This window comes from Triturus cristatus, chromosome 6, assembly GCF_964204655.1.
Source record: "Triturus cristatus chromosome 6, aTriCri1.1, whole genome shotgun sequence".
NCBI lineage: Eukaryota > Metazoa > Chordata > Amphibia > Caudata > Salamandridae > Triturus > Triturus cristatus.
Genome location: NC_140589.1, coordinates 221166786 through 221193992, shown reverse-complemented (window position 1 = coordinate 221193992; position 27207 = coordinate 221166786). Strand labels below are relative to the sequence as shown.

The 27207-nt window shown below is 42.1% G+C and overlaps 1 protein-coding gene across 2 annotated transcripts in view; it reads left to right on the top strand.

The window, feature by feature from the left end:
- Positions 1–27207, top strand: part of LOC146816680 (adhesion G protein-coupled receptor F5-like) — an 873687-nt gene that overhangs the window by 586803 nt on the left and 259677 nt on the right. For both annotated transcript variants that reach the window (XM_085610573.1, XM_085610572.1), the window contains exons 13-14: positions 7865–8074; positions 12473–12616. In XM_085610573.1, coding sequence (XP_085466699.1) covers positions 7865–8074; positions 12473–12616 — 354 coding nt within the window. The remainder of the gene's footprint in view (positions 1–7864; positions 8075–12472; positions 12617–27207) is intronic.

Sequence of the window (27207 nt, the reverse complement as noted above, 5' to 3'; positions counted from 1 at the left end):
CTGATTGGATTTATTTTGTTTGCGTCTAATTATTAATTACGATTATCTCTATTTTTCTAAATTGATGAGGGATTTTTTTTGAGGTGTGTCTTCAATTTATTACTGGTTGAGTGCTCCCTAAATACTTAACACAGTGCCTCTAAGTTACGCCAGACTGCTTTTGTGCCAAGCTACCAGAGGGTTAAGCAGCACAGGTTAATTTTGTGACTTTTGTAGTTCACCCTGACAAGGATTATGGCTGTTGCTTGAGTAGAGTTTTCACCCACCTCCATCCCAATTTCCTTCAACATGGCTTCAGTTGGACCTCATCTAACAGCTATCAGGCGTCAAGAGGACGTCCTCAGATACAGTGTGCAACTTTCCCCTCTTAAGGATTTTGACTTCCATTTCAGAGGTTAAGTCCAGAAGTAAAACTTTGACCTTGATGATCCTGCTTCATGTACCCAGCCCACACTCCACTGGTTGGCCTGGAATTGCATAGAGGTCCTGGTGAATCAAAAACTGCTGACTATTGATTGGCACTCCACTTTTTCTTGGTGCCTTTTGCCTTACATCTTTAAACATTCATATCTCTGTTTGCCCCTATTAGACTTTTGTTGTTTTTGGTGTCATTTTTTGCTATAAAATTTAACTCTGTTTGTCTAAATTGGAGTTATATTTTTATTTGGATGTGTTTTTCCTTTTTGACTGTTTTCCTTCTAGATGCTTTACATATTTGCTCTATGTTAAGCCAGATTGTCCTGTACAATAGCTACCTGGAGTCCATTTTTTTATTTCTGAAACCTTTGCATGGACCGATCAAAAAGTGATTTTCATACTTGTGGTTTGATACCATCCACCTCAAACAATAATTCACTTTCTTACATACTTTATAAATTACATGTTTGTTTTGGTGTAAGAAATTGCAGTGCTGGTTGAGGGGGGTGAAACCCTAATCAAGGAGGAACCACAATCCTTGTCAGATTTGAAGCCAAAAGCATACCCTAAGTTAACCTGTGCTGAACTCTCTGATAGTTTGGCACATGGCAGTCAGGCTTAACTCAGTGGCAATGTGTAAAGTGACTTCAATGTCAAAAATAAATTTTCCTTTGGACTAATGGCTGCAAGTTTCCTATAAATAGAGCGCTGTTTACTCACAAACTCACAATCTAGGGAAGAATCACATTGTCATAACACACACATCCGTGGTAAAACATTATCAAACTGACCGGAGGATAGATGTGACACATAGCATTCGCTAGTGACCCGAGTAGAGTGAGGGTACTATTAAGGCCAAGACTGCATCTACAGCATCTGCGGCATATTTGAATTAAGTAACACAGAGCGACTAGATCTATGCCCAAGATCCATCCTAAAATCAATAATCAGGACAAATTCACAGGACGGACAATATGATGTTTAAACATTAGAAAGGAACAGATATAGTTTGGACCGAGGTCTCTTTAATATGCGAAAGGGCTGGATTCGTCATCCCATTAGTCAATTAAACTACTAGAAACACTGCCTGATTCACGAAGGAGATCCTTTCTTGCCCTAGAATATCTAAGGTGTTTTTAATCTGCTTTTGGGACAAACATTACGAATCAAGAGAGTCACAAATTTCAGTCTTGATAAAGATGGTGTTATAATTTTCTCTCCATCGAAACGCGTCGATGCTTTTTTTCCACAATCCATGTATTTGCTGGAACCACAGATTAAGAAGCAATTGTAGTATCGGGTCCCAGTTGGTGCTTATTGTTTTACCATGGATGTGTGTGTTATGACAAAATCTGGTGTCTTCTTTTATTTGTACTCTCTTTATGTAGTAGGTAGTTTGTCATTTTAAAGCCTTTTGGAATAGATTGTTGTTTTTAGATTTGTTTTAAAATATTCTTTTTGAACTGTGTGTAAAAAACTTTTTTACCTATCAGCTAATGAACAAATTGACAAATTGTCATTTTTAACAAAATGGTGTATTTTGAGTTTGGGTTTGACTTTCTACTCTCATGGCATAAATGGCATAAATAAAGAGTGAATAGCCCGAATGACCAATGTGATTCTTCCCTAGATTGTGAGTTTGTGAGTAAACAACGCTATTTATAGGAAACTTGCAGCCATTAGTCCAAAGGAAAATTTCTTTTTGACATTGTTGTTCTGTACCCTATTCCTTTGGTGTTAAAGGGTCCCTCTCATTTACCTCAACTAAAGTGACTTCAAACAGTAACATAGTGAAAACCCATCACAAATAGATCCTACACCAGATTAGAAAAACAGAGTACATTTTATTAAATAAAACAAGACCTAAACGATAAAAATCCAATCAGTTGAATTGGAGATAGGCAGTTTCAAAGATTTAAGTGAAAATAGCACCAAAAAGCTCAAACTGTCAACTGTGGAATCTGGTTGCTCCAGACCCAGACAAAACTATGAGTTCAGGCGAACCGTGATGATATGCACGGACTGGCTACAGGGACCCAGTTATGCCCGCTGAACAATAGTACCTTAAATCCTGGTTGCGGAGCGCTGCAAGGTCCCGCGTCAAGGATGCATCACACACCGCTGAGGTGATGTAGGGTCCGAGTCAGAGATGCATTGCGCAGTGTTGGTCTCAGAGATCTGCACAGCAGTGAGGCGAGGTCCTGCATCGTCATTGAGGAGCCTTCAATGAGAGAAGCATGTGATGCAAAGTCCTGCATACTGCCTAGTTGTGAAAGTATTGCAGTGCTTACAATGCAAAGTCCTATCTCATTGTCGAAGCTGCCGTCAGCAAGAGGCTTGCGATATGAGGGCCTGTGTTGGGGATGTGTTGCCTAGCACTGGTTCTGAGGAGGTTAGGAGGTTGATGCGGAGTCCTTGCACTGGAAGAATGATCATAGCAGAGGCAATGCGTTGTCACTGCTCAGTGTTGTGCCACATAGCAGATGAGTTAGTCCCGCTGGATCCACAGACAGGCCATCAGAGCACCTTCAGGCACACCTCTAAGTGTCCAGGACTGGATTTTGTGTCTGAGGTCCAATATGTATACCTGGTGACAGCTTTGAAGTGGGAGAAGCTGCTAGGGAATTTCCTTGTAAGTGCATATGTTTCCTGCCTAGCTTGCACTGGCGTTAGACTAACTATAGGGTATGTGGGTATACAATTCTTTGCGTGAAGGCAAGACATAGCCTATTCATGGGTTAGTGGGGCTGTGCCTAGCTCCGCCCTCCCATCCTGGCAGTGATGGCCCATCCAGCAACACCCAAGCTTTGTGTCAGGCTGTTTAGGAGGAATGCACAAAGACCTATTGCCAACTACACCTAGTCATGTGACCCAGAGGCAGATTGCAAGCAATAATGACTAAGGCAAGAAAATGACAACTTATTAAAAGTGTCATTTTCAAAAATGTATACATTACCATAAAAGAGGATTTTTCACGACAATTCCAAAGACACCAATTAAAAACAGTTTACCTATTCCCATTTGGTAGTTATCCTTATTTCGTGTGATAAGGTAACTCCAATGTTATCCTAAGAGAAAGTCAGGCCTTCCAGTAGTGAAAAACAAATTGAAGAGTTTTTCACTACCAGGACATGTACACTTAGAATTACATATTCAACTTTTTAAATACATATCAACCTGTCCTTTGGGCAGTTTAAAGCCTATGCTAGGGGTGACTGAAGTGTAATAAAATGGAAGGTTTGGGCCTAACTAAGCGTTTAATTTGCCAGGTTTAAATGTCATTTTAAAACTGCAGGTTAAACAATTGGGAGGAACCGGGAGCTTTTGATGAGGTCCTGCACAATGCTCCTAATAGGTACGCAAGTCAAAAGAATGTGCAGTTCCTGAGAGGAGAGAAGGCGAGTGAACAGGTCTCTTATTGATTGCCCTCACACACCCCAAAGGATGTCATGCTTCATCATTGGGCTGTGCTGCTCGTCGGGCCGGCGCTGCAATGCCCGACGGGCTCCCACGAAGGGGCTCTTTGCTGGAGATCTTTTAAAAGACAGTTGTTGGTGTGTTAGGGTAAGTGATCAAGGTAGTGAAGCGAGTGTGAGCTGTGGATTAAAATAGGTTTAGTACTGCCCTATATGGAACAAATTTTATTCTTGGGGTGTACTAACCTAACTAAAAATGCGTGAGCCCTGTCTGGAATTGATGTTCCTACAGGGTCTAGTTAGTGTATGTGGGCGACATGTTTCTTGCCTTCTGCCCCTAACGGGTCAATCGGCAATTCTTCAGGACCAGTGTTTAAAGGAATCAAATTCTCCTAAACTCTTAACACTATTGCAAGGCCGGTGCTGAGTACTGTATTTGTCACCAGTGTTGCTTGCGATGTTCCAGGAATGAAGACCTAGATAGGTGAGACCTGAAAGAGATACAAACTATTAAAGTTCCAGAACTTAGTCAGGAGAGCAATAATATCCACCAATGGTGCAGTAATTTACACGCGGAGGCTTGTTGTTGCCTAGTGTGTAATATTGGTGGATAAACTATTGGTAGGTAAAAATTAAAACAATTATGACTCGGTGCACATCACGTCATATTCAATAGCAACATCCGGGCGAGTGAACTCATGTGGCGATGTAAATATGCTGGATGAAGTCAGACTATCATAAGGACATAATTTGTGCCGTTAGAAACGTGAGTATAGACCTTTCAAAGCGCTCACGGTATCTGTGGTAATTTGCTCTGAGCATGCAGCAGGATTTTAGCGTGTGGCTTATTTTTGCACCCCCTGTATTTTTCGGCATTGTAAAATTACACCAATGGTGTGTTACTAGCTAGATAGTGATTGCATGCCATTAGTGCATTTTCAGGCACAACAACTCACCCCTGATAATGAGGTCACAAACTGACGGGGTAGCTGAGAGAGCACCTTGTTACTCAATTCTGAAAAACAAATGACAAAGACCGTCGGGCAGCCGCAAACGTCTTCGTATAGGGCAAAGTCTTACGGCATGTTGTTAACACACTCTTGATTGTGCATCGAACTATGATCGATACTCACATCGGGGTGGCGCGCAACTAGCGGGAATCCTACCCCTTCTCTGGCTCCCGTGGCTCTGCCCTCCAGAGCTAAGGTTTAAGTGTGTTTCGTCATTGCGTACTGGCCAGATAGACTAGACGGTAATGGAGGGCGGCCATCTTGGGGGTTGTATCTAATAGTACTTCATTTTCAATACAGCTTTATTGAAAAATTCGCGTGTGCGGTGTCTCATGAGAAAAACTGAATGCATGTCAGTCGCTTACTACTATAAGGCAAAAGGTAAAATGTACTGTTACACTTGCCATCTTGGGTGTGACTATTACAATAAGGGTTTTATCAACTTGCATGTGTGGCACCATGAATAGTGTGAGTAACCTACTGTTGCAAGGAGAGAAGTAATGTCCCTCATGATTTAGGAGAGTAGTCTAGTGGGGCGCTAAAACAGACAGAAGTTCTGTGAGATAATGTGCAGTGCACTGCCTTTTTTAGCGGGCGCCCAGTTGCATAGAAGTAAGGTTGATGGTCCCATGCAGGAAGTGAAGGCAACAGCTCAAGGGAATATATTGGTATAGTAGTACTTTTTCAAGGGGTAGAGTGTCCCCCACAGGCAAGGTGTAGGGGAGCCAGAGGGGTTAGGTGTTGTTCAACACCATCATCATCATGGGATGTCGTCATTGGGGCCCCTGCACACACATGCTTCAATTGCAGGCCTGAAACATGTTTAAAGGGCTTCTCAAGTGTGTGGCATTGTTGTGAGGCACGCTAAGTCTCCATTTTTAGCTACACATTGAAGCTTGACATCATTTTCTAAAGGAAACTTTTTGACATTCTTTGCATTTATACGATAATGTGCTTATAAATTATCCTGCATACAGTTTATTTCTTAGGATTCATATTATCATGTTGCTTGTGCACTCTATCAAGGCTAGGAAACATTGAACGCGATGCCCTTGAATATCATTGTCCGGTAGGGGACAGCTTTAAGGCTCAAGATCAACCATAGCCCCAGCTCTGCACCTTGGACACAGTGCGATTGGAACAGTGCTTTGGTTATATAAGCTGCCTCTGAGCCAGACTTAGCAGAGGAGCACTTCTGCTGGAATTATCCTGGAAGAGTGTGCACTGTGTCTGAGATGCAGCCCTGCTGACCCTAACCTTTGTCCTGGCAAGGACGATAGCCTGCTCTACACCAGATCGGTCTCCTGACACATCATTCACATGTATGGGGGGTTAGGTTGTCCAAAAGATAACTATGCTCTCAATAGTATAGGTAGAATGAGAAAGGAGTACAAGTATTACTATAATCACATAGTGATGTCATAATGGTTAAACTATTTGTGTTCTTCCCCATTTTCATAATGCTGGTTACAATGCTTTGTTTCACCTGCCTAACAATTGAAGCACATGTTTTCTATACAAGAATGCAACTGTTCCAATAAATGTTGGTCATTCAAAAGTAAACAACGAAAGGGTAGATCTGTTTCCATAATTTCCTTGGGGAATAAGAGTGGTCATGTTCGAGGTTGCAGATACCATCTGGTACTCTGGTAAGATTAGGGGTTCAGTTGGGGCACTGTGAATTAGCTAGGAGTTAGGCCAACATTTTCTGATGATTTGTGCAGACTTAGTCTCCATACTCTCACGTTTTTCAGATACACAGTTGTACTTAACTCGTAAGAACTGTATAATGGCACAATCAGTGCTGCAGGTCCACTAGTAGCATTACATTCACAGGCCCTTGGCACATTTAGTATCATTTTACTAGGGATTTACAAGTATATTTAATATGCCAAATGGGGGAAACCAATGTTACCATGTTTTAGGAAGTGGGCACACTAACTTTAGCTCTGGTTAGAATTGGTAAATTGCATAGAGTCCAACAATAACGAGATCAGAAAAATACAGAGTAGTAAGGTAAAATGTTCGGAGGAAGACCACCTAAGGTGGACTGGTCTAACATTTGGGATTTGCAAATTTCAGCAAAATTTTGTTTCTAGCTCAAATGGATGAAATGGATGAAAATCATACTGCCTTAGTCCATGAAGGGGCACTCCTACGCAATTCTTAGTTTGCTATTTTAGTAAGCTAGAAAAGCCTTCTTTAAAGAAATGTACTGAAGGCAGAAAATGTAACTGTCTTCACTACCTTCCATTTTGGATCTGCACTTCCCACCTTGCTTGTATGCTTGTACCATGCGGGCCGGAAAATGGAAAATTTCCTTCCTTGCTTTATTGTAGTGAACAGAAATAAAAAAGGAGTCACAATAAAACATAACAATTGAGCATACAGTTGGTAGAACTCTTCCAGTCAATTAGTTCAGCTTCACGTTAGCATAGTTAGGCCTGTCTTCAATGCAACATGTATGTGTTTCACAGGAAAAGCACTGCCGCATGCTATAGCACCCCAAGGTTGCGGCAAAATCTCCACAGGGGGCTCAAAGGATCACAAATTTTGGTATTGATAGTACATCGCTTCATTGGGGGTACAGTGCTGTATCTGGATATATTGGTGGAAATTTAGCTGATGATATTGGACATTGACATAACTGTACCAGAATATTAATGGCTTTCATTCGGCAGGTACAAACCATTAATTCTGACAGAAAACTCACCAAGTTGCTGCTGCTGAATAAATGTCTAAATACAATCAATGTTCCTCTGCTGGCATAAAAGAGGTGCAATATGTACTCGAAGCGCAAAGGACACACCCACTGATGCAACTTAAAATCCAGCCAGTGTAGATTTTCTCTCATCCCTATTTTTATATAAATCACTGTTTTTATATGATAAAGATACCCAGAAACACGCCTTATAATGTGTTATCAATATATAACAATATATCTGCAAATGAAATTGATTTTTGCGTTTGACGCCTTTGAAAAATGTAACACCTGAATTTATCCCATTTTTTTTGTTTCAGGCACATACACCTGCACAGTGTCTCAAAGAATATCAAATAGCAGCAACAGCACTGTCGTTAACATTTTGCCTCTGCCTTTAATCTCACAACTCACAACAAATATTGTGGATGGAATTTTCACCTGCCCATCTCGCGTGCCACTACGATGTTGGACAACAGATTCAAACAAATACAGTTTTCAATTTAAAGTCCAAGGCTCATCAACAGCAAGTAAGTGCAGCATAGTGATAAGAAGTTCCTTTGGAGAACTGTGGGCAGCCTTTTCTTTGTATGCAGCGCAAAAAAACAAATTATCTTTAGAATATACTTGGGTACAGTGCTTGGCTTTCTAATGTTTACTTCTTTGAAGGAAGACATGTTTTGCTGTACATCAATAATAGACATCCACAATGCGCTGTAGTAAATGCGGTTACAATTTCTAATTATAACTATACCCTTTTGTAATATAGCTAACAAGGCCTGCCAACATGTTTAAAGTATTGTAATAATGATAGTTACGCAATGTCACCAAATTCTCAATTTACCCACCCAACTCTTTTATATTTGCCATTTGGTGGACGTCTTATTTAAGGGCTCTTTAAACAAAAAATGCAAAAATACCATTTGAATGTTTTAAATAATGTGGTTGCATACATCAATTTAGTAGCATGTGAGAAAAGACTGATGTTGAGGCTTTAGAGTAGACTGTGTACTTATTTCGTGCAAAAGAAAACCTTCCAGTATTCGACACAATCACTCACACATACAAAAGAGCTAACATTTGAACCAAGATTTTATTAATACTGTGAAAATCCCCTGAGGTTCATTGTCAGTTATTCATCTAACCCTATAGCACATCCTCTGTCCAGAGATCATTGGACAGGGGGTGAGACGAATGCAAGTAGTAGATAGAAATGATATTACTTATCAGGCTCAAAAGAGACCAAATACTTTCTTGTTTTTACTATGTAGGAAGGTTCTATATCCTCTTCCTGTAGTTTTATTGACGTCAATATCCTGACCACCTGAAAATGTTGGATTGGGAAGTGGTTTAGTGTCAACTGTGTGTTTAGGGTAACCTGCAGGGAGCCACATGATTACGGATGTTTTCTGTGGACACATCAATCTGAGTCCATTGTAATCCATTATTTATTAAATTTTTTATGTCGTGCGAACTCAGCCCAAGGGCACTGGAGTGCTTCAAATGAGTGCCAGTTACCATTCACAGGGTCCTATTCACTTCTTTAGGAAAAATGAGATTAAGTGATTTGACCAGGTCCATGGGATGTTGAGCCGATGCTGCACTCGAACCTAGTTCTGAGTTCCAAAGTCGGCAGCTCTGGTCATAACGCCACATTCTCTCCATCCGAAGAGTGAGCTCCCTAATGATCTTTTGCCATGACTCATGTTCCATATGATTACCCTGTATGTTAGACGAGCTTGTCACACTAGTGGGCCCTACAGGGGCAGGCAGATTCTAGGAGACAGTAAATTGGGAGGCTAACTGCTTAAATGTCCTTCCTTACCTCCCCTCACTGCCCCCTTCCTTTTTCCACTCCTGCTCTGTTTTACACCTATTCCTTCTCCTCACCTCCCACCTCTACCACCTAACCGTGTGCTATGCCTGTCTTATATGCTCCTTCTCCGTCCCACCCGCTGTTTTCTCTTACCAGCGCCATACCTTCCACTCTACACCTGCTCTGATTCACAACTCCTGCTTCCTACTCCTTCTCCTCACCTTAATTCCCCTCAATTCAACACATTCCTCTGCTGCATTACTCCCACCACTATATCCATCCATTGACTTCTTCCTCAGGTTTGAAAACCCTCCTTTCCTTTGAATGTTAACTTTCAGTTCCTCTTTTCTTCCCCCCCAAATTAACACTCCAGGTTTGAGAATCCCTACCTTTCCTTTGAATGTTATGTTTCAGTTTAATCTAGTCCAGTCAGGGTGACCTATAAAAACTGTATCTCTTGGTTGTTGTTCTATGTAAAACTCTCTGACATTCTCTGTTAAGTAGCACTGTATTAAAATCTAAAATAAAATAGAAAATAATTCTGCACCTTATATGCGGCTTGAATGATAGCAATTCTGTCGTTTGCAAAGAGCCAGACTAAATGAGATGATGTCAGAGAGATTGAAACCCTAATCTCGTGACTTCTTAGTCAGAAATGTAGCCCTAACCCTGTAACTTCTCAGTCTGTGCTTTACTGCCAGGATCCTAACTCAAACCCTTCTCTCCTTAAATACACATTGATTGGCTCATGGAACCTGTTCATATTAACCTCATTTTCACTTGATATGGGGCACAATATTCATCAAGCCCACAGAAAATAAATCTTAACTCAATTCAACCTATTTGACCATTTCTGATTTGTTAACCTGTATCTATAATGTTCACAGTCCAGTTAAACATGCCACCTTGTGCAGCCCATACTAGTGCTGTACAGGCCCATTTCCAAGAGCATGTACTGCAAAGCAAAGTTGCTCTTAAAGTACATGACTCTGAGATCTCTCTATAGACTTAGAAACTGCTGCATGCACACACATTTTTTGGGGGGGAGGCTTTGAGGAGGGTGGTGAGAACCAGCAGTGGAGTGTCGAGAATAGAATCATTGTCTGCACTTTGACAGGAAGAAGCCAAAAATAGCAACAAACTACTACAAAAATACCGGGCAGGAATAGGGCTGGAATAGGGCTGGATTAGCTACAAAGGGCAGAGGGAAAACTCTTGGTAGGCTGGGGACCTGTGGGATGCTTTTAGGTGTGGATAGATGATGAAGAATCAGCAATCAAGCTGGCACACAGGACTGAGGGCATATACTGATTTCTCTGAGGAATGTATCTAATTTCTCACCCCTCAGAACAAAATCCTTCTCCAGATGGTCTGACTCATGAGTCCTAGAATAACCTTCCAGGTGATAGTGTGCTCAACAAATCTGCATAACATACCATAATATGGGCATGAGTTTAGCAAGTGCAGGGGCTGTAGCTGTCAACAGTGTAGCAGTTGCTCTGCTGCCAGGGCCCATGGTTTGAGGGGCCCACTGCATACACATTTTATGTGATTTCTACTACCAAATTGGAGGTTGAGTCGCGGTTTTCCTTGTTAGCATTAGGGCCATTGCACCCTTCATATGCCACTGAGCAAGAAGATAAGCCAATCTGAAAGACAAGCGTCCAGAAGAGCATAAAGAACAGAAAGAAAGGAGACAGGTCAAAGAGGCAGGTGTGAGACCAAGAGCAGAGAGAAGAATAACTAACATAAAAAAGGAAGGCAGATGAAACACTAGGGGGAGGTAGCAGCTCTACAAAAATAGTCCCTTTACTACATACATCAACCTGAATCTACTATTTTATGGTTTTTGCCAGATCTGCAACTACCAGCTTGTGATATTTACCACCCTTGAAAATCTCACTTATTCAAAATTAGAACATGCCAAAACTTGTGTAACATACAATAAAGTAAAGCAAACACAAAGAGATGATGGACAGAGTGCTGAAACTTTTCAAACACTCACTCCCAGTCACAGATCTGGATTGAATCTATCATCGTTCTTTAGCTCACTTCGCCACCTCAGTTCAGACCCAGTTATATGCAAATCAGTCTTTATCCTGTGCCTCATGGGAACAGTTCATCCCAAACTGCCAAGCCAGATCTTCCCTGAACCGGAAACAAGCATCCTGGGATCCAGTTTTGGGGTAACACCCCTCTTCAAGTTAGCAAGGTACCCACGTCTGGACATACCTAGACAACTTAGGGCAAACAAAGCAAACACAAAATGATGATGCACGGAGTGCTGAAACTTTTCAAACACACACCCCCAGTCACAGATCTGGGTTTAATCCATCATCATTCTTTAGCTCACTTTGCCACCGCAGTTCAGACCCAGCTATATGCATATCAGTCTTGATCCTGTGCCTCATGGGAACAGTCCAGTCCAAACTGCCCAGACTAGGGTCCCGTGCTCTCCATGCCACTGGAGTCAAGCTATCCTGGCTGATGAGGGGTAAAACCCCGAAACCGTTCCAAGGATGCTTGTTTCCAGTCCAGGGAGGACCTGGCTTGCCAGTTTGGGCTGGACGGTTCCCATTGGATGCAGGGTCAAGGCTGATTTACATATGGCTGGGTTCAATCTGGAATGGCATTGGGAGCAAAAAAACAATCGATTTAGGCCCAGATCTCTGTACTGGGGTGAATGTATGACATTGTTCTGCATTCTTTCTATCAATTGCTGTCTTTGCATACACTAAAATAACCCATACATTTTTTTTGTTTTATATATGCATAAATGAAAAGTTTTTGAAGCCTTTTTCGATGGCATGTAAATAAAGCATAAATGTATTACTTTATGAAATTAGGATTTATGCTATGGAAAATGTTGTGAATTGAGACTTATGTGTTTCTAATGAATTTCTCTTAAAGACCTGAAACCTCTGTAGCAGGACCTGCTTCAGTTCTCAGTTGGTTACCCAGAGGTTAATGGGAGGAACATGTTATCAGTGTCTTTTTTCACAGCTCCAGGGATCACATTGTCCCTTATAGTTTTATGACAGAGAACATGATTTATCAACATTTAAACAGCTGAACGGAAAAACAAAAGCAATATATTTCTGTTTTTCTACAGTAAATGCACCTTCAGAACAACTACAGTCTTATGAAACAATCTACAACTACAATAGTTGTGACAACGACAAGACTACCATTGATTGCATTGTGAATAACAGTCTGAAATACATCAGCACAATTATAGTACTGAGGCCACTAAAAGGTAAGCAATGTTAAATTTGGAGGTGCATCAGATGCATATTTTGATTATGTAAATTGTATAAGTTTGGGACCTGTGAGTCTTTAGCTACACTAAACTTGGGCTCTGAGGGGTGGGTGTTTGTGGGAACTATACTACTGTAATCTTAGTCTCCTCCCACATGAAGCACTAACATTTTAGGCTGTTCCAGTACAGAGACAGGCATCTGGTAGAATTCTCAGCTTTTAGCAACCAGACAGTAGATACACAAAAATCGTTTTGGCATCCTGCTTTTACATCATGTACCCTCTTATGTTAAACACAACTCAGAAATTGAGAATTAATTGTTGTATTGTAGTTATGGCATGAGGACTTAATAGCTGCATAAAACACATAAGGAAAATTATAAAAAAAATACATTGGATTATAATGTTAAGTTAAAAACAGCAGTTATTTCATACTACACAGCACTTTACATCTTTTGCCTTAATTGCGAGGAGGGTGGACTTAGGTGTAGAGATACCAAGTGTCTGGAATTTACAATTCCGGCCTGTATCTCCATATCTAAATCCACCTATTAGGTGTTAATTCCCATAAAATGGGAAATAACTGCGGAGACCCTTTTTTTCCCTGCTGAAACTGCACACAGAATTTCCAGTTCCCTAAGGATAAAGATTAATGCTCACATTTACCACCTGCTCTATATGGGTGGTATGTGTGAGGGGATAGATGTTAGGATTGGCCGCCAGAAGAAAGTGGAGGATGTAGCTGTGCAAAGGGGAGCATTGCAAGCTTTCAAGGGGGTTAGGAAAGGGCTGGAGGCAGAGGCTGGACTGCATTTTCTTAATAGTTTTACCGGTCAGACAGAGCAGTGTCTCACAAGTCACTCCATCTAGCTCGTAATTTTATCTGTGTTTATGTCTGTCAAAAGTATTTTAAATCCACAGTATAAAACTTTTATCCACTTTAAATGTGAGTAGTTTGAGATTCTGTGTGTGTCAATATGCCTGCAAGTTGTTACAAACGTTCTCTGTTTTGTTATTAGGGTCATGTAACGTTGAACTACAGGATAAGCCAATTGTTTTCTAGTGTCAAGCACAAAAAGTACTATCTTGAATGCCACTGACTCCAATGTGTGCTTGTAGCATGCATTTCCTTAAGAAAAGGGTTGTATTGTAACCTCCACTAAGGACTATGCTGACATTGATGGCGACTGCTCTCACAAAATTTAGAAAATCTGTTATTTTTACTCTTAAGTGAAGCCTGGTAATGGATAGCTATGTACGTGGAGGTTTGGAACATGATTTTTCTCTGAAGTGTCCCCATCACTATGATGAAGGAAATTCAACAGATGAAGTCACTTCCAGATTTGACATTTCATCCAAAAGAAGGAAATTTCTTTATCTCCATCCAAGTGTGGTCTACTATACGTACAACTTAAATACGAACAAAATGGCAACTTTGTATAGATAAGCAAGTTTGTTAAAACATAGTACATTGTTATATTTTGCTGGTAAGTGACTTTAAAGGAAGGTAGGCTGTAATCTTGATGTGAGCTGAGGTGGGGCTCCCACAAAGCCAAAAATGTTTAATTCCCATAAGGCAAACCGATTTTTGGAAGGACTCCTTGGTTCCATCTACGTAAATTGGCATAAGCAGCAAAGCCTTCCACTGAGAAAATTACACATGGTACATGCACAACATCTTCTTAACAACAACAGATTCAAGAAATAAATAAGTTAGAATCCCAAAACAATTTCATTTAAAATGGAATTGTTAGGATAGTAATGTCCCCTGCATGGTGTACAGTCTTGCCCCCCTGAGTTCTCAACTGCATATATGTGGTATCCTGGTTTTTGAATTGTTTGCCCCAACCACATGCTTATCCAGCATACTCACAAAGGCCTAGACCTGTCCCTTGACATAACGGTGGTCCTTGGAGGGGTGTACCAAGCGCGCTCTCTATATGAAAAGAGACTTCTGTCCTTGACTTGGGTTCAAGCATGCAGCGTAAGGTAGGCAGCTTAGCATATTTTAGCAATTGCTGGAGCTCAGAAGGACTCTCCACGATGGTTCAGATCTTTACATACACCCACTTACAAATATCACCATGGGGAATCCTTGTAAATCCAGAGAGGTCAATGGACCTTTTCCACCATGAGGAGAATTAGAGCTCCCTAAGAGAAAAGTCATCAAAACATCATGGACATTTATAATTTATGATGAGTCAATGACGAGAGGTTAAGATTGTTTTAAAGGCTTTTTTATTTTTATTTACATGGTTAAAACATCTTTATTCAGTTTGTAATTTACAGAAATAAAAGAAGAGACTTGAACTCAGCAAGCAAAACGTGTTCCATGAAGAAATCTAGTAAATTAGAACCCCTAAAAAGTTCAATTGGAAAAAGAGCGATAATAAGGACAAACTCATGAAGAGTAGTTTTGGAAAACTCTGCCGAGTTTCCTGCAACTGCATTAGCAACCGTATTTAGAATAATGGTCTATGGAGTAGCATCGATCACACATTAATAAAGGTAATCACCTCTAAAATATCTCAAAATGAATCAACTCTTGATGAAGAAGAGTCTTGGGAAGAGGGAAAATCCAGCAGCAGGACCGCTGGAGGGGTAAAGGGAATGGAGAGGTGTTGTGTTCAACTAGTAGCAATCATCATATAACTTTCTCATACAAGAATCAATTTCCGAAGACCTCTTCACTCGATGTCCAATCAGAACTACTTGTAAGGTGGTGGTCAGTCAAATGATACATCTTCTTCTGATTCCCACAGTCTACATTCTCGTCATCTGGATTGCTGCAGTTTTCTTAGCATAATTGTTACATGAGGAAAGGTTCCCATGAGAACCCTATAACTTAAGCTTAAAGACGCACTATGAATTTGCAGAAACAAAGGCTAGTCAGCAAATATAAAAACATATATCAAGCTAATTTGAAGCAACATTTATAAGTCTATATCACCATTTGCTCTCTACAGTTTCAATAAAGGTCAGATGTATGACTTTGACAATTTGCGACTCGCAAATTGCACTCGAATGCAAGTCGCAATTTGCGACTTGCAAAATGCCCTGTACAACAGTGTCTGAAACAGTTTGCGATTCCCAATGGGGTGGCAAATTGCATACCTCATGAATATTCATGAGGCACTTGCAATTTGAGACCCCATTGGGAATGGCTGGCCCTCCCAGGGATGGTGGCCTGCTGGGCGCAGCAGACATCCATCTCTGGGACTTAAAGGAAAACGGGATGCATTAAAAAAAAGAAAATTAAATGTTTTTGCTTCATGTTTTTAAGGGCAGGTAGTGGTCCCTGAGAATACTGCCTGCCTCTAAAAAATGTTTTCCTTTGCAGTTGCAAAGGGGAACGGGTCCCATGGGGAACCCTTCCCATTTGCGAGTGCATTACCACTCTCTTGAAGAGAGCGGTAAATTGCGAGCGTTTTGCAACCGCAATTGCGGTGGCAAAACATTCATGCATGGTGTAGAGAGTCGCTATTAGGAAGGGACGCCCTTGAAACCCCCCTTCCTCATAGCGAGTTGCAATTCCTATTTAACAAGTCGCAAATAAATTGCAACTCGCTAAATAGGAATTGTACATGGCCCTATTTGTTTTTGCAATGCCAAACGACTCACTAACCTGTTTGCGCATGCAATTTAGGGTCATACATCTAGTCTGTTATTCTTAGTGGAAATGATCTAACATGGGGTGAGAGGAACTAAATGATCATAATATTAGAGTCAGCATATTTCTAAAATGACATCAATGTTAGGCTGTTACACAGAATACTTTACAATGAGCAAAGGTCAAAAAGAAAAGCTTGGGCCTAGTCACTGCACAGGATATAGTATAATTGCTTAGTTCAAATTCTTTGAAAACATGCAATTATAAATTAAATATTTCTAATAACATCTTTTACATCTACATTTGTCACTTTGTGATATTTTGTTTTTATTTATTTTGCTCTACTAAGGTGTATTCACACATTTTCTGTGAATCATTTCTCAAACAGCATTTCATTTGCATTTAAACATGTTCTAAATGGAAATTCTAACATGATAAAATATGTTGATTTCTAAATATGTGGTAGTTTTTCCCACAAGACCTTTTTACCTGTGTCACAGGAGTCGTAGCCTACCAGTTCACTTGTGTAAAGCTCCGATATTTAGATCCTTACACAAATTTCCCAAGTGCATGTATGTACCTATGTGGTCTGCATGCTGAACACATAATGACATCATGCATTGTGAGTAAAGCAGAGGGAATGAGTTCAGTGGGTTCCATTTTAGAAGCCTCTCATTCTTTAGTTCAAGATGGAGGTGAGGTTATGGGTGTGAGGGTACTTCCCCACAGAGTCTGAGTGTATTATTGACTGCTGGAAATGTTTCTTTTCCACTGGGTCATCCCAGGTTTTTTTACTCAACCGTATTTTGGCTGGCTGTGGAACTCTTTTCTAACAATTGATAAAGTGCTTGTGCTCCTTCTTTCAAGTCTGTAAACTTGGCATACTCCTGATTGCTACATTAGGTTACACATACATGCCTAGTTTATGGTACCACTTGTACCGAGGCCCTGTAAATTTAATGTACCTGTGGGCTGCAGCATTCATTGTGCCACCCACTGCAGTAGCACTGTGAACACCATCCCCAGACCCACCATTGTAGCCTGGCTATGCAGTTTTAAAACTGAAAATTTGACCTATCAAAATAACCTCTTTTGACATGCTCTTAAAACTTCTTTTTAAATAATAATACATCACCTCAAGTAGGCATTATTGCTAATAAGCAAAGGTGCATGGTAGTTAATAGTAGAACATGTAAGTTGTAAATGTGAAAAATGTCCTTACTCGATTCAAGCTATTTTACTGTAGCAGGATTGGTTGTTCCTTAGGAGAGGATTGGGATACAATTTAAGTTTGGGGAAAGGAGTTGGCCTAATGGCTAGGGCGGTCGACCTCAAATCTGGGGAACTGGGTTCGAGTCTCGGCAACTACCCTGAACACACTGTGATTCTGGGCAAATCACTTAATCTCCCTGTGCCTAACAAAAATGAATGTGTCCTCATGTAATGCAACTGGTGCTATGTAAAGCACTCTGATACTCGTTTCAGGTCAAGATCCCGCTAAATAAAACTCTATAAAAAAAATATATATTTTTGGACTATTGATTACATGCCCTGGTGAAGTTGGATTTGTAATAAATATTTTAAAAATATGACTTTTGCAAAGTTACCTTTGCCCTGACTGAAGTCCCTGGAAGCTAAATTTGCCTTTCCCTCTAACTCTTCTGCCAGCAAGTAATTAGCATTCAGTATGCATACATGAGATGTGAACTTGCCCCCAGGACAGGCACTCAAGGCCTTGGGTGTAAGTGTTGTTGTCCTTTTGTCAGGGCTGTGGGCTGGTTCCAAAAACTTAATTGCAAAAGGCCTACTGTTAGAAAATATGTTTTTGGTTGCAAAGGTATGCGCCCTGTCCAAGCGGGAAGCACAATCCTAGACAAGATGAGTCACAACACACCCTAAATTATCCTGTGATCGCCCTCTGATAGCTTGGCACAGCGCAGTCAGGCTTAACTGATGAGGCAATTTGTAAGGTATTCGTGCACCACTTCAAACAGTAACAGAGTAAAAACACCACAAAAAGACGCCATACCATGTTAGAAAAATAGATCATGGTTTTATACATAAAACTAGACCCACATGACAAAAATCCAACAAGTAGAAGTTGAGATAGGACTTTTCAAAGAATAAATGTTAAAATAGCTATATAAAACAATAAGCGTTTAAAGGAGTTATCTAGTCGCGCTGGAACAGTGCAAAGTCAAAAGTTCAGGCCAACCATGATGGAACACAGGCCAAATACTCACTTGGGCCCACTGAACCAAAGTACCTTGATACGGGATGTGTCACCGTTGACGAAGATGCAAGGTGCAGCCGAAGTGGACAAGATGTGTTGGTTTTCTCCACCCAACTCCGGTGAATCATCGAGGCTGCTGCTCTTGCAGTTGGCTATGCGTCGATTCTGAAGGCGATGCGCGGGTTCCAAGGGTATGTCCCAGGTCCGCTTCATGCAACGGCGAAGATACGCTGGTTCTGACTCACGCTAAGACAAAGATGTGGCAGTTCCGATGAGGATCCATGGGTTCTGATTGAAGCAGCTCTTTATACCCATTTCCAGGGCCCAGGACTGGGATGGGGCCACTTTGCAGGGCAAGACTTGCAGCATGGAAAGTCCAGGTGCTATAGCAGGATGAGTTGAAGTATTTGATGTCCCACAGACTTAGAACAGAAGGCAAGCCAGCAAGCCTTTGGAGTCACAGGTCTAGTCCTCTTCACCCAGACAGGAGAACAGCAGGCAGCAGGGCAGCTCAGCAAGGCAAGAGTCCAGCAAAGACGAAGTCCAGCAGAGTGGCAGTCCTTCCAGCAATACTGTAGTTCTACTTCCTGGCACAGTGGTCACAGGTCCAGGAGTGTACTGAAGTCATGGTGTCAGAGGTCCAGTACCTAGACTCAGTTGTGCCTTTGAAGTGGGGAGACTTCAAAGAAAGCTCTGACGTTCTCAGACAGAACACAGCATATTTAGGTGTAAGTATGAGGCTGTGCCCAGCTCCACCCTCCCATCACTCAAGACGGCCCATCAAGACACACCAAAGCTTCCTTTGAGTGTGGCTGGTTGGGGAATACCCAAATCCCAGCTGTCACCCAACCCAGACTGAACTGAGACAGCCAGCAAGCACCAAATAGCTAAAGTAAGTAAATGCCAACTTTCTAAAAGTGGCATTTGCTAAACTGTAATTTAAAATCCAACTTCACCATAAGTTGTGATTTTAAATTGTGAGTTTAGTGACATCAGACCTGAGAAGTCTATCTCTTCACAATTGGTAATTACACTGTCAATGTAATCCAATGGGAGAGATAGGCCTTGAAGCAGTGAACAACAAAATAGGGAGTTCTTCACTACCAAGACATGTAAAACTTAAATGTGCATGTCCTGCCTTTTAAATACATTGCACCCTGCCCAGTCAGTCATATAGAGCCTACTTTATGAGTGACTCATATTTATAAAAAGGAAAGGTTTAGGCCTGGCAAGAGATTGATTTTACCAGGTTGAAGTTGGAGCGTAAAACAGCACATACATGCTCAGCAATGACAGGCCTGAGCCATGGTTAGAGGTCTACTAAAGTCTCTACGCCTACCGGTAGCATTTAATTTAAAGGCCCTGGGCGCATGTAGTGCATTTTATGCTAATTGGGGTTATCCAATTTTATCATGTTTAGGGGAGACACCACAAGCACTTTAGCACTGGTCAACAATCCCAAAGCTAATAGAAAATGAGGTCAGGAAACGGAGGGAGGTAGGCAAAAAGGTGGGGGAAGACCACACCAAGTCTGTCAGGTCTGAAACCTACTGTGTCATACACAGATATCCCATCAGCCAGACTGTCTACCAACACAGTGGGCCTTTTGTTGACATCACAGTATCAGATCCTGCTGGAGTGTCAAGTACTGCTTGACAGGTCTGATAGGATTTTTTCATATGACACTTTGGAAACAGTTCAAAAAGGCCGCCCATGTCATAGCCACACGTTCGCTGACGCTTGGGCAAGGAATTTCTTTTGCACCCCCCAGCCAGTCAGGCCCCTTATCACAGTGGACATCTTTTGACATTATAGTATCACAGGTCTGCTTGGTTTACACATAACATTTGGGGTGCACTTCAAAAGCAGAATGCGTAAACAATTTGTGTGTATCTATTGTCTGGTTGCTGAAAGCTAGCATTCTACCAGACGCCTGTCTCTGAGTTTGTTGGGAGTACAGGGACTGCCTAAAACTGGATTTTAGTGTTTGATGTAGGAAGATACTAGGATTACAATAGTATAGTCCCCACACACACCCATCCCTCAGAGCCAAAGTTTAGTGTGGTTAAAGACTTCGTTCTGCCATCCTGAAAATGCCCAAAGTGGGTAGAATTAGCCCCAGCAACTTTTACGCATTTGGTTTGGGTGTCCTAGGAGTCCTTCCCCCCACCCACTAGCATCTGCCACGCACAAATGTGGCATCTCCATGCATCATCTTCAGAACACTCCTGAACCTGTTGACGATCTGGAGAGTACTGAACCAGCTGTCAGAGACCTAAGAAGAGCCTAAAACACTGTATCTGCTCTCTCTCTTTTGTATCCAGGACAAAGAAGTGGACTCCAAGGATCATAAAACTGTTAAAGCTACAGGGACTCTGTTCTCAATCCTCTCAATGAGGCAGTGGGGTGGCTATATTTGTTACTTTTAATTTCTCTTGCTGATTTCCCTTTAGATTAAGTATTAGATTTTTTCATCCTCTCTTCCTTTACCATTTTGCAAAGTGGGTTAGTGTGCTATCAGCCTACTGAAGCTTTTGCTAATTCCTTCATTGACTTTATTCTGCTTCTGTCCTTTTCCCATTCTAACCGTTTCTGGTGGGAGAATTTAACCTATGAACTGAGTCATCCCCTTTGCTCCAAACAACCACCACCAAACCATTACCACCACCACATCCACAATCACCAGCACACCCACAAGCACCACAACCACTACCACACACACACGCATACCAACCACCTCAACAGCACACTCATCCAAACCAACACACTCACACAAAAGAGTGCACCTACACACAAAAAACAACCAAAACCAAACACACACACTCACCAGAATACCAAACACCAGCCAAATTGCACATACCCAAACATACTCAACGTACACCAGAGCCACATGCAACTGCCAAACATAAAGACACACTCACCACAACCACACCAACCACCTCAACAGCACACACATCCAAACCAATACACTCCCACAAAGGCACACCTGCACACAAAACAACACCAACCAAAACCAAACATGCACACTCATCCGAATACAAAACACTTGCCACAAAACAGACATCGAAATCTACACAACATACACCAGACTGACTGAGTTAATTGCTTTGCGGTCAAGTAGCAACAACAACGTAAGGACTTGGACGATCAGGTTCATGTCGGAAATGGAAAAAGAAAAAAGGCAATTTTCTACCTTATATACCTTCAAGACCACTCACTCAGTTGTGGAGATTTACCTGCCACCGTTATGTTGGTGGGAAGGCATATCGTGATTTGCCCAGCGGAAATATTGGCTAGACTCCCTCCCGACAGCCGATTGTGCCTATGACGGTGTTGACGCAGGAGGAAAATTATGATGGAGGTGATGGCAATCCGACAGACTATTGTCCATAGACCCTCCAGCATCCAAACTGAGCAGACGCACTGCCTAGTAGGCAGACGGAGAAACTGACGGAAAAGCAACAGTGGGACCAGAGCCACCAAGATCAAAATCAGGCCCAGAGTCCTATTCTGCATTGAGACTTAGGAGAATGTTAAAAAAAATACTTCTGAAAAGAAACTAAGTCCCTTTCTTAAGTGAAACTTAGAAACATCTGTGAATTCCTTGATTTACCGATATTCATCTCCACAGTGGGGTGGGTGAATTTCTGGAAGTCAAACCCAGAGTTTTTTCTTGGTGCTTTTACCCCTTAAATCTTTAAAAAATATATATATATATCAGGTTCCCCTTACAGTATTTTTGTTGTTTTTGGTGCCATTTTGCTTATTCATTTGTTTCTTTTTTTTATAAATTGGAGTGTTATGTTTAATTTGTCATGGATGACCTTTGACTGTTTTGATACATTTAAATGCTTTACACATTTTCTTCAAGTTAAGGCTGTCTGCTCTCTGCCGTAGCTACAAGGGGTTGAGCTCAGGCTTAAATTATTGAAATCTTTGACTGGTCCTAACAGGATAGTGACTTTATTACTTTTGATGGACTTCCTCCAACATAATTAATAATTCACTTTCTTACACCAAATATTGTCAGAATTCCACAAGAGGCTGACATTCAAATGCTCACTATTAGTTACAAGGAAATAAGATTTGTTTTTAAGATTAATAGTTAATGTTATACTTTTATGAATGTTTAGGTTATAGCCGGAATCTAGACCAACTTTAGCTGCTACAAGAAGAAATGTGCTTGTGACTGCTGTGTATCTCCAGCAACCGCAGCCACATCTTAAGCAAAAAACAAGAGGTCATGGCAGCTTGAATGGTAGAGATGAATTTGGCCTCGCACATAATTTATAAAAGGACTCCAAATATTGATTGAACAAAAAGCACATGAGAAAGGGCCCCTCTGTATGTTTCAATTTTTAAGCATATTTTAATGCATCTCTCAAGAGAAAGCAATATTTCCCATAAAAGTATGTCACTTTAGCTGCACACACTGCATCAATGTTTGAAAGGGACGCTGGACAGTCTCTAGTGAAGCCTCTGACAAGGGCATTTCCCAGGTACAGGACCCAAGTGAATAGAACAATGTCTATGTGTGCGACAGGGATACCTACGTCCTGAATAACAGGTGATTGCATTGAAATAGATGACGTGAAGAGAGGAACGGGCACAGTTGTTTGCCTGCATTCAATAAAAGGATTGGCAAAGATTAGGCTCTTTCATACCTCAAAACACTTTTCTGTTGATTCACATTTGTGTGTGTGTGTTTTTTTGATACATGAATGCATGAGTACATGCATGGGTTATTGGGTGGATGAGTGAGTGTATAGACTGAAGAAAGGGTGAGTGGCTGAGTCATCGCTGGATAAGTGTCTGGTGGAGAAAACTACCTCCTTTCGTCTACGGGCCTGAGGTCACCCCCAGCATTTTGACCTTGGCCATCCATGCACACACTCATCATGTTAACACTTTATCCATGCACACAGATTCGTCACTCATTCATCAATCCATCACTTAGCAGGTTATGCATCCATACATTTATCTATTCACCCAGCCAACCATTGTTGTAATCACTCATCCATTCAGCAATCCATCCATGAACTCATTCACTCATTCAATTATCCAAGCAGTCCTTTACTCACGTACTAATTCATACATGCACTAGACCACTCGCCCACTATTTTATCCGTAGACACTCATCTTCTATTCAAGTGTGCACTCACTCAACTATCCATTAATTCAAACGTTGTCTCATTTTTGCATTCTCCCACTCACCAATCAGCAGAGCAACTCTTAAAAATGTGCCAATCAATGAAGAAATACATAAACATATTTCCAGAACCAACGGCACTGCAATGTTTGTTTCTGTCATTCATTCATTTCCCAATTTCTTCTTCAACTACAGATGGCCCTTTTGTTACCTTTTAACTCACACCTCCTTACTCATGTATGTATTCTCCCTCCGCCCCTTTTCCATGCTTCCTCCCGTTATGTTATTAGCCTCTTTTTACCTCTTTGTCTAACCTTCTCATTTTCCCCCAACGCACACCTAATTTCTTCTCCCAACCTCTTCTCTTTCATTTGCTTGCCAGAGACCATGGTTTCTGAAGGCCGTAGTACCTTTGGGAAATTTGCTAAGCTTATGTTACTTATCTTTAGTCTCTTTGGCACTTCATTGCACCGAAATTATAGTGAATTATAGAAATTAAATATTCAGTTACTATTTTCACATGTTTCTCACAGACCTTCTACTGTAGTTGCCTTCCATGCTTTGGGGGCTGTGCTGCTGTCTCCAGCCTCGTAGCTTACAAAACACACAACTGCTCCATGCAAGGCCAGGGTGTGGTGCGCCATGGAGAAGCAAAGTCTCTTCTGCCTCTTAGTGCCCACGCTTAATGGATATAGACTCCAGCTTAAACTGGCAAATCTCCATTGCCTGCTGTACACTCTATATAGAGAAGGGCTGCCTTGTCAGCCTATCCAAAATGTGAATGTCACTTTCGGGAACCAATGTTTGAAGGGATGTGACTCAGAGCCCCTGCCGGTGTATTCATTTGTATGTGTTATTGTCCACATATTACAGTTCTCTATGCCAGGAGCTTTGAGGAGAGACAGTCCATCAGCAGGAGGTTTTATTTACACTACCTCTGTTCTCTCATTCAGCTTTCTTCTTTTTAGGTGTTGCTAGACTGATGTATCATTTCCAGTACATAAGCAACTATTGAGAAGGGGCTGCAGCCTGCCCCAATGACTTTCTGTTCTATCTCAACCCCTTTCTTGTATGTATGGTGTGGCAAGCCACGCAAGATAGCAGCTGCAAGCTGAGTGAGCTCTAGAGCCTATCCGAGGAATATCACTCCTGACTCCTGAACCTGGTGTCCTTTGACCTTTTCTGCAGTTTTGTGGTGCCAGGGGAGTAGCTGGCACCTGGCTGGACCAACACCTTACCGCCCTGGCCACTTTGAAATGATGCCCCAGGCTGCAGCAGGAGCGACCTAGCTGGTGAGGAGCTCCCTGCTCAGACCCAGCGGCATTGCAACACCCTGGAGGAGCGTTGATGGCTGCCGTGGTGGCCCACTCTGTGGCCCTGCCATCACCAGCCATCGGAGAGAGCGGGGACACTGGTCTGCCTGCCCTAGTTCTCTGCAAGGCTGAGGACCTGCACTGGGTGACCACAGTCCTAGAGACTGCCATGCCCTTTCCCACTGTTGACACCCGCCGGAACCTGTGGGGGCACGACCCTGAAGGCAGCCTTACACCCCAGCCTACACCTTTCCACCACCAGACTTTCACTAAATTAACATATTGGGAATCCCCAGATCCCACAAGGTCTGTTGGCAATTGACAAAGCCCTCCCTGTCTCACTGGACAACCTGCTTTGCCGGCTGGTTGAGGCAACTCGCCAGTCGAGGCTGGGAGTGTATCTGTGGCTGCTCATGCTGCCCCTACTTGGGGGCGACTGGAGGGTGTCCTTGGTGCGTTTGGTGTGTACCCGGAGAGAATGTGCCTGTATTTTCTAGGCCCTCTCCTTCACCCGTGGCCAGCCAGATGAGATATAAAATGACATCCAACTAAACCTGCAGGCCATAGAGGAAATCATGTCATTGGAGGGCTCACCTTGGGACGCTCCAGAACCCTCTTCTGCAACAACAGCAAGAGGCTCCAATGCTGACAAGCTAGACCTGATACTGGCTTAGATACATGACTTGCGGTCCACCTTGGAACTCAATATGGATACACTGATGCTGGACGTGGGGTCCTCATGGATGACCAGCGAAACCTGTGGGACAGGGTGCAGCAGCAATCCACTGTGCTGCAGGACCTTGCCCCAAAGCTGGTAGACCACACTGTGCAGAGGGAAAAAAGAGCAGAGCTGGTTGCAACAATATCTGACTGGTGGGACTCCCAGAAGGAGTGGACAGACTGAATGCCACCGCCTATGTTGAATCTTGGCTCCAGTGCCTGGTGGACCCTGCCAGCCTTTCACCAATGTATGTGGGGGACAAGCACATAGAGTGCTGGCCAGGCGGCCTCCTCCAGACACTTATGAGCAGGGGCCTTATAGGGGTTAGAATACTTAACTTTTGGAACCGGGACCACATTCTTCATCAGGTGAGAACTGTGGAACCCTGGAAGTCCAGAAGTCTAGAGCATCCTTTTGGGAGGTTAAAAAAGAACTATGTAACCTTGGCCTCCAGTACTCTCTCTGTTTTCGTTTTGGTCTTCGAGTGCTAGCATACCCATTTCTTCGGAACCCCTGCGGAGATGTGGGCATGGCTGGAACTCCACCATGGTCAAACTGGCCCTCTGCCCACCCAGCGCTCCCACCTGCCCCTCACGTCAAACAACGTTGAGGCCCATTAAGGACCAGGCCCCCAGAGGCAGGAGGCCATGAGATCTGCAGGGGCCCTTTGGTCTGCTCCTGCCTCCTCACATGACGGAGACCCCCAGACTCACTCACAATGTAGGAAGGCAAATACCTACTCGCAAGCATTTAGAGAATCGCGATTTGCGATTCCCTAAATGCTAAGCTAGTAGGCATCGCACATTCCGATATTGCCTTAAGGAATCGCAAATTTCCACCAACTTCAAGTTGGTGGTAATTTGAGATTTCCTTTCAAAAAGCACTTTTTTGCTTTTTTCAAAGTGCCATGTGGCACACATACATGCCGTTAGGGCATGTATGTGCGCCACATGTGCACAAATGCACATTTCAGGGGTGCAACAGGGTGTCCTTTTGGAACCCTTGCGCCCTTGAAATTGGGCACGCCCATAGGAATGAATGGGAAGGTGTTCCTTGAGTGCGAATCGCAATTTGCAATTTGCAATTAAGGAATATTAAGGAATTGCAATTATTATTGCGATTCCTACATACATTCCATTTTGCGAGTCCTTAATAGCGATTTGCTAAAAATCGCTATTAAGGACTCGCAAAACTGAGTTTACCTACATCTGGCCCTTAAATCATTGGAGAAATAGCACAGTTTCATTAGAAAAATCAACAAGACTCAATAATAGACTCAGACAAATATTAAATTAATTTGGTTATTGTAATAAAAAAAAAAATCATGGCAATCAGGAGTCCTTTAAGTAATTCAGTTAGAAATATCACAGCTTGCAATATAATGCCAACCATTTAGGCCAAGCTTCAAAGAATAATTATTGCATAAATCAATTTACAGAGTTACATATTCCCACTACCATCAAAAGGCCAAAGGATAGTTCATTTATCAAACAGCTCACGATCCTAAAGAAAAAGGGGAAAGGGTTCAGATTTCGAATTCACTATGGACAAGTTCAATAGTTT